Source organism: Drosophila biarmipes, unplaced genomic scaffold, assembly GCF_025231255.1.
Source record: "Drosophila biarmipes strain raj3 unplaced genomic scaffold, RU_DBia_V1.1 ptg000015l, whole genome shotgun sequence".
NCBI lineage: Eukaryota > Metazoa > Arthropoda > Insecta > Diptera > Drosophilidae > Drosophila > Drosophila biarmipes.
In genome coordinates, this window is record NW_026114533.1 from 1105397 (window position 1) to 1119450 (window position 14054).

Sequence of the window (14054 nt, forward strand, 5' to 3'; positions counted from 1 at the left end):
GGAAACCGGTTTCCATATTGTCAAACACATCTTAAGGGTGGGGCTTGTGCTCTAAACAATGCATACAATATTTTGACATTTTTCAGAGTAGCATCAAAACAAGAAAATAATTTTATATACATAATTTTAAAGTTGAGGCTAGACATGTAAGAAGCTACAAGAAAACAATATTGATAAAATGAAATTTCATGAGGAAATTGACCAATTCATTGAGCAATTTAAAGGACAGATAATCGGTCAGCACATTCAATACCTTCTAAAAACAATAAATTTGTTTATGAACCAACGTGGAAATGATCTGAAAACTACAAACTATGGTGAACACTTTAAATTTTGTAACCCTCATTTAACATCGGCATGGTGGCATGCGTCTTCTAACCAACTCGCCAGAACGGAGTCAGAAAATTAATTTCAATGTATAACTAATCATGTTCGCAATACCAAAATAATTGAATAAATGTATTATTATGCTAGACAATAAACTAGTGACTTTTTATTTCGAGTTTAAATTTCAGGTATACTTGTGCGTTTTACCCTTTTGGAACGTGTCAGAGATAGGTAGTCAGTGAGCGTGCCCCTTGCACTTGTGTGCGGCATAAGGTCATTGGCGCGTGTCCTTTTTTGCGGGCTAGTGATCTTCTCAATGAGCGTGCCCCTCGGACTTGTGCGTGTGTCCCTTTTATTGCGGTCAGGTAATAGACAAGGGCCCATGTTCGGGTCTCTGACTCTGGCTGATATCTTTATGACCCTTTGTGGAAAGGAGAAAATCTTTAACAATTTACCAGTAAATCGTTCTGAGGCGGAGACGAAAAAAAAATATTTCCCACATCTGAGAACCATTAACTTGTGAGATTTATATTATTGGGGCTCTTTTGATTTCTTAACTTGTCTTGCAATCATAGAAAACATTATTCCCAAACCTGATAGGTCATGTTTCTCTGAGATAACAACCTTTGGATACTTTGGGTGTGCGACCTTTCTCAAGTGCATAGCAACACCTGGGATAATGAGGTAAAAGGGTACATAATAACGACCTTCGGATACTATAGGTGTGCGACCTTTTTTACGTGCACCTTTCTCACGTGACAATTAATTGCTTATAAAGACGAGGAGGGTACATGATCACTATTATCACATGGGGATGTGCTGGCGAAGGGGGGGAATAGTATACTGTTCATGGACATGATCGTGACATATTTATGACCTCGAAACCAACGGGGGCCATAAATATGTAAATTGTCCAAGAACCCGCGTTTCCTATCTACTGACGGACGGACAGACGGACGAACAGACGGACGGACAGACGAACGGACAGACGGTCGGCCAGACGGACAGACAGACGGACCTGGCTAGATCGACTCGTCTAGTGACGCTAATCAAAAATATATATACTCTATGGGGTCGGAAACGTCTCCTTCACTGCGTTGCAAAGTTCTGTCTGAAATCATTATACCCTCTGCAAGAGTATACATATGCTGTGAAAAAAGAATAAAATCATTTTTTTGTATATCACTGAAGTCAGCAACCATAATTTAAAATTTCACATGGTGTTACTAAAGTTGATTATTTTTTATAACTGCAAGGGTATACAAATTTCGGCTTGCCGAAGTTAGCTTCCTTTCTTGTTTTCAAACAAATTGAGTACTGAATGAGCGCTTGGAGATGAGCACTTTGTGTCATTCGGTGCTTAGTCAATGCTGTATGGTACTGTAGGGTACAAACAGCTCCATTCTTCTGTAAGAATGTGAAGTCTGGGGTAAAAACAAATAGCAGGTCCACAAAGAACTCGTGCCTTACGTATAATAGGCGCATATGACACGGTGCGACCCTCTCTATCCGGTAAGGAAGATGAGAGAAGAAGACCTATTTCCACCAGATAACGGCGCCCTTAGCGTCGTATTATTAAAAACGTCTAACTTGAAGCTTATGTCATCTCAATTGAATCTTCCAAATCAGTATCTCTTAAGAATTTGAAACAACGTCATGACTTGGCATAAATACAATTGCAATAATAAATCCTTAGGCTATTGAAGAAATACCAAGGAAAAACGCTATAGTCGAGTGCGTCGACTATCAGATATCCGTTACTCAGCTTACGGGAGCAAAAGGATAATGAAGATTTATAAGCAGAAAAACGATATTTTAGGGCGCCACCTACTGACTTTTTAGTAGATGTTATGTGAGCGCCAGACAGATTTAAGCCTTTTGGCCATTTGTAAGCGTTAAAGTGGGCGTGGCACCCCGCTGCGTAGGAAACGGATAGTCGGACGGATAGGTCGACTCGGCTAGTGATCCTGATCAAGAATATATATACTTTATGGGATCGGAAACGCTTCCTTTTACCTGTTACATACTTTCGGACGAATCTATTATGACCTTTTACTCTACGAGTATAACAATTATCTGAAAGGAATGTTTATAAGAATAATTTATGTTCCACCTTAAGCTACCTCAGAAGACGACTAGTCTTTACAATTTTTTCGGACGAATCTAGTATACCTTTTTACTCTACGATTATAAAATTTATCTGAAACGATTGTTTATAAGAATAATTTATGTTCCACCTCAAGCTAGCCCGGATGACGACTAGTTTTTTAACATTTTTTTTATATAATATTGAGCAAAATTTTTTTCGGTAATTTCGCGGTTGACGCCCGTAATCTAGATTATTACCAAAAATTTTCTACGGCCGCTCTAACGGACACAAGCTTCACCCGGCAATATGGAGTGCGGCGAAGGGAAAAGTCGTGCCGGCGCTTAGAGAGGGCAGAGTGCGCGGCTAACAGAATTTTTCTAATTTGTTACCCCTCTTTCTTTCAATACTCCCAATATCAATTTTAATAATCTAATTCCGATTAAGTTAATGTATACTTTAAATTGCGGAAAAACAACGGTATAGCAAAAGATTCAAGGGGGATTCTGACCTGCAATCCATCGAAATGGAAAAGAAAGTCTTCCCGCCTGATACGATTTTTAAAGAGTATATAAATTTGAAATTACATTTACAAAAAGTTATATTACTTCGATTGTCAGTAAATATGCGAAATATAAATATTGTAAAATTAGAAAAATAAATAAATTCTTACCGGTCTTTTAAGTTTTTTAAGGTCTCATTTTTGTTTATATTTGAATCGGATAGCTTGAGTACCAGATGCTTACGAAGATTTTTATGAAACTTTTTACAGTTTTCAGACGATGATGTATTTATTTTACCATCAAAATATTTTTTTCTAAGTGAAGTCGTTCCTTGTTGTATGTTTCGAATACTCTTACTTGGTCAAGTTTTTTATGCAAACTTGTATAATTTTCCATTAACGGAATCCTCAAATTTTCATATTTTTCCTTAAACTCAGAATTGCCCTTTGCAAACCCTGTGACTTTACGGACAAGATCTTTTATCTTGTTATCAACCTTTATTGCCTGGAGTATGAGTTCCGCATGGCTTTTAAGGCCGCACTCGTTCATATCTACAATATAAATAAGCTTACTTTCAGGTTATTTTAATGCACTTTTCATAGTCTTACAAGCATTTAAAATTATAAAGAGCCAAGCAGTTGCAACTTTCATCTTCTTTTTCTGTAATATAGTCTTGAATAACTGTAATTGAAGCTTAGGGTGGAACATAAATTATTCTTTTAATTCATTCGTTTCAGACAACTTTTATACCCGTTACTCGTAAAGTAAAAGAGTATACTAGATTCGTCAGAAAGTATGTAACAGGTAGAACGAAACGTTTCCAACCTCATAAAGTATATATATTCTTAATCAGGATTACTAGCCGAGTCGATCTAGCTATGTCCGTCTGTCCGCTGTCCGTATGAACGCTGAGATCTTGGAAACTATAAAAGGAAGAACAGCTAAACATGGCATGCATCTGGGCTTCCTTCGCAGCGTAAGTTTATTTCAGTGGGGTACCACGCCCACAATCCGCAAAAATCGGTAGCGCCTACAGCTTTTATAATAGAAACAAAATTTTAACTGAAATGTATTTCTCATCAGTAGCTATCGACTGACTTACAAAAAATATACCACGCCCTCTCTAGCGCCCCAAAACCACACAAACCTGGGGTGGCCACAGTTTTCATGCAAGAACAATTTTTTTTGCTTAAATGTATTTGTCTTAATGATACCTATGACTAACCTTAAAAAAATGGTCCACTCCTACTTTAACCCCCACAAACGGTTAAAATGCTTAAATCTGTCTGCCGCCCACATAACATCTACTGAAAAAGCCGATAGGCAAAATATCGCTTTGATTCTTCATTTCCCTTTTACGAGGCAATCGAATAAAGCGTTCTTCCTTGTTACATCTCCAAAGCCCTAAGATTTTATTAATGTAGTCGTATTTAGGCCAAGCCATTTCAAATTGTAAAAAATACTTATTCGAAAGATTCAATTGAGATGACATAAGATGCAAATCATTCGTTTTCACTAATACAACGCTATAGGCTGACGCTATGGGCTTGGTGGTGTGGTAGTGTGATTCATTTTAAACAAGAAAAGGAAGATACCTAGCAAGCCGAAGTTTGTATACCCTTGCAGCTATAAGAAATAATCAACTTTAGTAATTATTAAATTAAATTAATTAATTAAATTAGTTTTTTAGGATTGTTGCTGATTTCAATGATTTAAAAAAAAATACTTCATCTATATCTTTTTTTCAGACCATTTTTTTGACTTCTATATGTTAGAGAAATCCGATTTTTATTAAATTGATTTCGAAATTCTTAATAATATAAAAAATTATGTTCCCAATATTATAAGATAATATGTCAAAAAGCCCTAAAGCTATAATTTGTTTAATTTTATTTTCCCATAAATTTTTCCGATCGTTTCTATGACAGCTATATGATATAGTCGTCCGATTTTGATAAAATTTATTTCGAAATTCAGAACTAATTAAAAAATGTTATTTCCAAGCGTAGGATAAAATACACGTATATGAAAATACACAGTAGATATAATTTTTTCTCATTATTTTAGCTCTTATTTTACAATCGTTCCTATGGCAGCTATATGATATTGTCGTCCGTTTTGGTAAAATTTAATTCGAAATTCAAAACCAATAAAATATGTTATTTCCAACCGTATGAGGTTATACGAGTATGTTAAAAAACACCAAAGATATATTTATACCCTTTGCTCCTAGAGTAAAAGGGTATTCTAGATTCCTAGATTCTAGAAGGAAGCGTTTCCGACCCCATAAGGTATATAAATTCTTGATCAGGATCACTAGCCGAGTCGATCTAGCCATGTCCGTCTCTGCGTCTGTCCGTATAAACGCTGAGATCTCAGAAACTATAAAAGCTAGAACCGTAGGACTCTGTATGCAGTTTCTTGGGGTTCCTACGCAGCGGACTAGTTCTTTTTTCTTGAGTTGGCAGGACTGTCGATGACATCTGGCGGTAATTTAATGTCAATGTCAGTATCAGTACTTTATTTAGGCTTGTGTTAACCAAACAATCAAGAGTACATTTGTCGATTTTTACAATGTTTGATTTAATTGAGCAGAGAAATGCCATCAAATTTTGTTTGCGGAATGAAATTTCGGCTGCGGAAACGTTGAGGATGTTGTGGAAGGCCTTTGGTAATTCTACCATGTCTCAAAAAAATGTTTATTAGTGGTACAAAGACTTCAAAGAGGGTCGGGGACGTGTTAATGATTTGGAGCGCTCCGGACAACCATTGACTTCAACAGATGACCAACACGTCAACACCAACACGTCAATGAAGTGAAGGAATAAGTGCACAAATATCGTCGGTTCACTGTTAGAGACCTTACTGATATGATTGGAATATCAGAAAGATCTGTGAAAACTATTTTGAAAAATCATTTGTGCCTACGAAAAGTCAAATCTCGTTTGGTACCTAATACGCTTATATATCCGATTTTGACAAAATTGAATTCCAAATTCAGACTAATTAAAATTTTTATTTCCAGGCTTAAAAGGTTATGTGTCAATAAGCACCAAAGCTATAATTTGTTTCATATTATTTTCCCACCAATTTTCCGATCGTTCCTATGACAGCTAACTGATATAGTCGCCCGATTTTGATAAAATATAATTCGAAATTCAGAACTAATTAAAAAATGTTATTTCCAAGCGTAGGAGGTTATATGTTTAAAAAAAACCCAAAGATTTAATTTGTTTCATATTATTTTACCACTAATTTTCCGATCGTTCCTATGTCAGCTATATGATAAGTCGTCCAATTTTGATAAATTTCGAAATTCAAAATTAATTAAAAAATGTTATGTCCAAGCGTAGGAGGTTATATGTTATAAACACCAAATATATAATGTTTTTAAATTTTTTCCCGATAGTTCCTATGGGAGCTATAAGATATAGTTGTCCTATCCGGCTGGTTCCGACTTATATACTACCTGCAATAGAAGGAAGACTTTTAATAAAGTTTCAGCCCGATAGCGTAGTTTGCGTAGATACGGACTGACAGACGGACAGACGGACATAGCTAGATCGAATCGTCTAGTAATGCTGATCATGAATATATATACTTTATGGGGTCGAAAATGTTTCCTTCACTGCATTGCAAACTTCTCACTGAAATCATTATACCCTCTGGAAGGGTATAAAAATATAATGATATTTTGAAATTTGAAAATTTTTTACTTGTGCTTGAATCAAGTTAAGGTGGCGGTATTTACATTGATTATATATCTGAGTATATTTGAAATCACTCTGGTGTAAATCCGTAAAAACAAAAACAAATGAGCTTATCCCTTTTTTATCACCATATCACATGTGTGTACCCACACCTAGTGGTCAATTTTATCCTTTGTTCATATTGTAGGTTAATAATTGCTTACCATACCATAATCCCAGAGTCAAAAAAGGAAAAAACTGCGAAACATAAAGAATTGCTAAAATATTAATATATATATTATTTAGTAATATATTAGTATAAATAATATAATACTTAATAACATATTAATATATATATATATATATATATATTAATAACGGGGAAGGTATTTCCTTCTTTGTACACACCAAATTTATGAACCCACACCTAAATGTGTGTGACTTTCACTTGTAAGCCCAGAGTCAGAGTAAAGGAAGTAAAGTCTTGATTAACTATACAAAGATAGTTCCTTGAGAATTCTTGAATTATTTTACAGGTAAAGCAATTAATTTAATGAACATCTTTCAGTCGTTTTCTTAAATATAAATGTATATATAATATATATAATAATAATAATCAATAATTGACCTCCCCCTTTCCCGCCACCAGCACCAGTAAACAGAATAGATAAGCTCCAGTATCCTATATTTAAAATATATCCCTCCTTCTCCATCATTGAAACTGATTTAACTCCTACTTTGACTCCTAGCCACACCCACCACAGTAACAATTCGAATTTTCAAGTCCAGCTACCTGAAAATTCCATTCAATATAAATTTCCATTTTCTCTTTTAAGCAATGTACACAATTTGAAAACTGGTTCTGACCTACATCTGTAATGAATTCAATTATTTATAGGCGGGTTTACAGGTGGTTTAAAATTGTACATATATTTAACCAGTATCTTCTGAGAATGTCCATAAAAAAGTGCACGTGCAAATTAAGTTTCTCACTTGTGATTTAATTAAAAAAATTTATTTTTATTTATTAATCACTTAATCTCTACTACAATTTTTTAATAGGTCGAACTTAGTTAATTCACTGCTCGTTTACTTTTCCTCGATTTGCACTACTGCTCGATTCGGATCTCAAAAACGGACTGACTGATCTCTAGTTCAATGATCAATAATCAAACCTCGGCTTAAGAGAATCTATCCCCAAAAATTGATAAAGAGCATGGCTCAAGAGAGTCGGAAAATAGCATGATGCAATTTGCCAATTAAATTTGAAGTCCAATCTTGGCCGGAAATTGGTGTTTACATTAGCGGAGTTTTAGGGACCGCTTTGGCGATCTTTTTGTTTACGTTAACGGACTCGGGGCTCGCTTTGGGGATCTTTTGCTTACGTTAGCGGACTGGATGTTTACAGCATCAGTTTGATTTGGGCTGCGTGCAATTGATCTGCGTGGGAATGATTCGGAGGCCTGGTTGAAAGAAATAGCTGACCACGGATTTATCTCGGGTCTGTCTAAGTTTTTTGGAAATTGGCTCTCGGCTCAAAATTGTTTATTAACTGGGTAAGAGCCCCTAAATGATGTGTCATATAACTTGCATACCCACGAACTCGAGTATCCCCCCTACCATCGAGTCTTTGTGTGTGTGGGTCTGCTTGTGCCTGGCTGCTTGCGCGTATGTTGCGCAAATGTTGCCCCAACCAAAGTGTAAATAATTTTGTCTTCCTTTTCCCTCTAATAACTATTCGACTGCGGTCTTGTTGTGCTTCATATATTTGAGAACCAATCGGATTGGTTCTAGGAGTACAACATGCCTGTATGCACTCCTGTATGCACATGCCTGTATGACAACCTGTTAAGTGAACATTCTAGACTATAAAAATGACACCCCTCAAATTGCTTAAGATCAGTTCTTTAAATGCCTCAGTATCTTACTATTGAGTTTGTTGATACCATTAATGAGGTTGAGATTGATCACCTCGAAATACTAAAGACGCAGGATTCGGATGTCGAGATTATTGAAAACTCGGATCAGGAGGTTGTGGATGCTTCTTAAACGGAAGATTCGGTTGATCGTCTCCTACGAAGGGTATTTCAACCTGCTGCAGCTTCTACCCAAGAGAAGGACCCGGAATTGTCTTCCCTTGCGTGGAGCCGGTTTCCAATGGCGACTGCTACGCAGGCTGCTCTGGAGTCCCTGATCCTTAACGATGAAAGCCAGGATCTCTTTCAGTGTGGACAGGAAATTAAATTGGACGAACCTATCCCTACGGAAATGTTTCCAGCCGACGACCACATCTTCGAGGCGTTTCAAGTAGTAAAGGATTTTGGTTCTGAACACAACTCGAAATAAAACTTCGCCATTCCGATGTTGGAATAAATAAACATTTTCTATAAAAAGATTGTCTTATTTAGCATCATAGCTACCTTGTTTCTACATTATGTACACTAACTTTATTTTAACGCTATTGACATATTTACGCAGATATAAAATGAGATAGATATACTGGTATCTCTTTCTTTGTTTTAACATTATGTACACTAACTTTATTTTAACGCTATTGACATATTTACATAGATATAAAATAAGATAAATATACTGGTATCTCTTTCTTTTTACACTCTCAGATGTTACGAGGATTGAATGACTTATACCTATATATTAATATAATAATTTAGATCAGTATAAAAGACCATGTCATTTTGAGTAAATGAATTAGTATACGACGGTTAGGTACTACGAGATAACAAATCTAATTTCACGTTTCTTAAGAATGGTACGAGTATATACTCAACCAAAAAACAAAAAAAAATTATCAACTAATTCAGTTGAATTTTATAGGACTTCTTAGAGACCCTTATTGAATCGAAGCCTGTGATTGGCTATATAAAAATTGAAAATCTATGTACTGGATTTGAGTATAAGATCACTGGATGTAAACTGAAAACGACACCGTATGGATTGAAAATAGCTCTGTATCTAACTGATAAGGACGAGAAATGTGTTTGGATATTTCTACCTAAGATTTATGTAAACAAATTTTCTACAAAGACACCTTAACTAATTAAAACTAATTGAGAATGGAATTATTCTCAAATCAGTCAGAAAAATAAGTTGTTTAAAAAAAATGTACGCTCTACAAATCGAATTATTTTTAATGCAATTATTTTTTGAAAGCTGCTCTGGAGGATTTAGTAGAAAAAGAGTTGATATAATCAAAGTTTGGATAGAACTACAAACTTTGCCCCATCTGGACCCGATACATGCCAGTGTCATATGCTGCCGGAAAGACGAAGCCCTTGGTCTTATGATTAAATATTATAAGTTGAACAAACAAAAACTATAAATAAAATAAATTAATTTTACTTAATAATCAGTTTCCATTTTTTAAAATGGTTCTTAAACATTTGTAGTATTAATTTATCATTGTACAAAAAGTCGTTTTTCTTGAAATTTTTAAAAAACAGTGTTTTCTTTTTACTTTTAAAAAGACCATACAGCAGGCAATAATGACCGCAAGTATTAGAAAAATATCCTTGTAGTTGTTGTTTATTATAAAAATATTTATAGGCGTTAGATTTTAAAAATGTTACAAATTATTTTTTCTAGGGATATTATCCATATGAATCGAAAAATTCTGCTGACCTGCGACTATCAGAATATAATGCAATCCAATGAGTTCCTTTCTGATCTGAAGTAGCGGTGTTCGCAATTATTAAAGCGGGATACTTTAAAATAGATTTTGGTAACTGGTCCGAAGGAAAGACTCCTTTAAAAATAAATCGTTTTTTTTTTTTGATGCTTAGAAAGCAAATGTTGAATTTGTAAAGTATTCAATTTAAAAAAGCGTTCGAATGTTTCTATGTTTATCAATATCAAGCATGGAATCGTATTCACAGTATACTGTGAAAAATTCTGCTAGCCTTCGACTATAAAAATAGAATGCAATCCAATGAGTTCCTTTCGGATCTGAAGTATCGGTGTTCACAATTATTAAAGCGGGATACTTTAAAATAGATTTTGGTAACTGGTCCGAAGGAAAGACTCCTTTAAAAATAGATTTTTTTTTTAATGCTTAGAAAGCAAATTTTGAACTTGTAAAGTATTTATTTTAAAAAAGCGTTCGAATATTTCTATGTTTATCAATATCAAGAATGGAATCGTGTTCACAGTATACTAAACAAGTAAGTGATTCAGTAAGTGATTGCGAAAATCTTCCTTCCTTGCGAGATCAAATTTGAACATACAGTTGAATTTGATTGATCAGCAGTTAAGTCAAAGGGTAATATAAAACTGTTTGTATCAAACATTTCCTATGTAATTTGCAGTCCACGATCGTAATGTTTTATTCCACATGATCTAAATAGCATATTATAACCTCTGGAGCTTTAAACCTTTTCCGGGTTAGAGAAATCAAATTCTAAAGACTGGGTAGAACTTGAACTCCATTAACCAATAGATTAAAGCGTTGAATTTTGAAATGTTCAAAGTTAAACGGGTCTAAGGTCCGGTGTTCTGAGTATAAACGGTTTTTAACCATACAAAAAGACAGAAAATTTGGTAGCTGACCAATAACTGCGTTATCTATTGATAGTTTATTGTTGCCCGGATAAATTGTAAAAGATTTGACTTCGCCTTTGCTAAATGGGTATAGAGCATTTTTTGTTTGTAGAACACGATGATGAGCCAATAAAATTTCTGGGGTTAATTATTATGTGATTCATAAAAAGTTGTGCTTCTAGTATCTTTACATTTGATTCAGTTTCGGTTTCCATTAAATAAAATGCTGTTTTTTCAATATGGAAATTAATTCTTAAATCAACATTATTAACAAGCAGTTTGTTTTGATTAAATATATCTCCATAAATTTTTCCGAATAATTCAACCTTATTATTATTTTGGAATACATTTTTAAGAGTTTCATTCGTGTTGGGATAAACATATTTCCCAGCTGTTATTCTTCCAAAATGTGGGAAATAACCTTGAGAGGCCAAATAACTTCCACAGGCATCACTCCAATAGTTTAACATTTTTTGCAAATACGCTTTATAATGATAATTATTATCACTCTGCGATACCACAATATTATTTAAATAAACTGAGGAACTTCTAAATATTGACAGTAAATTATTGTTTACTACACCGACAGCATTTCCTTCGATAACGTTGTTATAATTTTTTTCGATTGAGGAGGCGCCGTCCAAGGAAGTAATTGGATTATATGAGACTTCTTCAGTTCTTAGAATATAACTTTGTGTGGGGTGTGGTGAAAACAAATGCAATTTACTTTTCATACATTCGATATGGTTACTCATTTTGCTTTAGAAAAAATATCGCCAACACTTAATTTTCTTGTATCCTTGTAGTTATTGTTTATTATAAAAATATTTATAGGCGTTAGATTTTAAAAATGTTACAAATTATTTTTTCTGGGGATATTATCCATATGAAAAATTCTGCTAACCTGCGACTATCAAAATATAATGCATTCCAATGAGTTCCTTTCTGATCTGAAGTAGCGGTATTCGCAATTATTAAAGCGGGATACTTTAAAATAGATTTTGGTATCTGGTCCAAAGGAAAGACTCCTTTAAAAATATATCGTTTTTTTTTTTGTGATGCTTAGAAAGCAAATGTTAAATTTAGAAAGAATTCAATTTAAAAAGCGTTCGAATGTTTCTATGTTTATCAATATCAAGCATGGAATCGTATTCACAGTATACTGTGAAAAATTCTGCTAGCCTTCGACTATAAAAATAGAATGCAATCCAATGAGTTCCTTTCTGATCTGAAGTATCGGTGTTCACAATTATTAAAGCGGGATACTTTAAAATAGATTTTGGTAACTGGTCCGAAGGAAAGACTCCTTTAAAAATAGATTTTTTTTTTAATGCTTAGAAAGCAAATTTTGAATTTGTAAAGTATTTATTTTAAAAAAGCGTTCGAATATTTCTATGTTTATCAATATCAAGAATGGAATCGTGTTCACAGTATACTAAACAAGTAAGTGCTTCAGTAAGTGATTGCTAAAATCTTCCTTCCTTGCGAGATCAAATTTGAATATACATTTGAATTTGATTGATCAGCAGTTAAGTCAAAGGGTAATATAAATGTTTAATGTTTTATTCCACATGATCTAAATAGCATATTATAACCTCTGGAGCTTTAAACCTTTTCCGGGTTAGAGAAATCAAATTCTAAAGACTGGGTAGAACTTGAACTCCATTAACCAATAGATTAAAGCGTTGAATTTTGAAATGTTCAAAGTTAAACGGGTCTAAGGTCCGGTGTTCTGAGTATAAACGGTTTTTAACCATACAAAAAGACAGAAAATTTGGTAGCTGACCAATAACTGCGTTATCTATTGATAATTTATTGTTGCCCGGATAAATTGTAAAAGATTTGACTTCGCCTTTGCTAAATGGGTATAGAGCATTTTTTGTTTGTAGAACACGATGATGAGCCAATAAAATTTCTGGGGTTAATTATTATGTGATTCATAAAAAGTTGTGCTTCTAGTATCTTTACATTCGATTCAGTTTCGGTTTCCATTAAATAAAATGCTGTTTTTTCAATATGGAAATTAATTCTTAAACATTATTAACAAGCAGTTTGTTTTCATTAAATATATCTCCATAAATTTTTTCGAATAATTCAACCTAATTATTATTTTGGAATACATTTTTAAGAGTTTCATTCGTGTTGGGATAAACATATTTCCCGGCAGTTATTCTTCCAAAATGTGGGAAATAACCTTGAGAGGCCAAATAACTTCCACAGGCATCACTCCCATAGTTTAAAATTTTTTGCAAGTACGCTTTATAATGATAATTATTATCACTCTGCGATACCACAATATTATTTAAATAAACTGAGGAACTTCTAAATATTGAAAGTAAATTATTGTTTACTACACCGACAGCATTTCCTTCGATAACGTTGTTATCATTTTTTCTAAGTTGCACTACAAGTCGTAGGTAAACACTTGATAAATCTCGGTACGTTTCCCCATTTCCTACGCAAACAAATACGATTGAGGAGGCGCCGTCCAAGGAAGTAATTGATTATATGAGACTTCTTCAGTTCTTAGAATATAACTTTGTGTGGGGTGTGGTGAAAACAAATCCAATTAACTTTTCATACATTCGATATGGTTACTGATTTTGCTTTAGAAAAAATATCGCCAACACTTAATTTTCTTGTAGACTTATTTTTTTTATGATGCGTCTTTCAACGAGGTGCCACTCCCACTCTAACGCCCAGAATCCGCGAAAATCAGTAGCGCCTAGTTTTTAAAATGGAACAAAAATTTTAACTTAAATATATGGGCCCAAAAAATGTCTTCCGCCCAAATATTATATACCAAAATAGCCGGTAGGTGGCTCTTTACAATATTTCTTTGCTGCTTATATATCTCTATTTTATTTTAGTAACGGGTATCTGAAAGTCGAGCCA

General features: G+C 34.0%; 1 protein-coding gene across 1 annotated transcript in view; it reads right to left on the reverse strand.

The window, feature by feature from the left end:
* Positions 1 to 3573, reverse strand: part of LOC122818569 (uncharacterized) — a 244941-nt gene extending 241368 nt beyond the window's left edge. The window contains exon 1 of the mRNA XM_050890123.1: positions 3525 to 3573. Coding sequence (XP_050746080.1) covers positions 3525 to 3567 — 43 coding nt within the window. The 5' untranslated portion in view covers positions 3568 to 3573. The remainder of the gene's footprint in view (positions 1 to 3524) is intronic.
* Positions 3574 to 14054: the final 10481 nt, after the last annotated feature.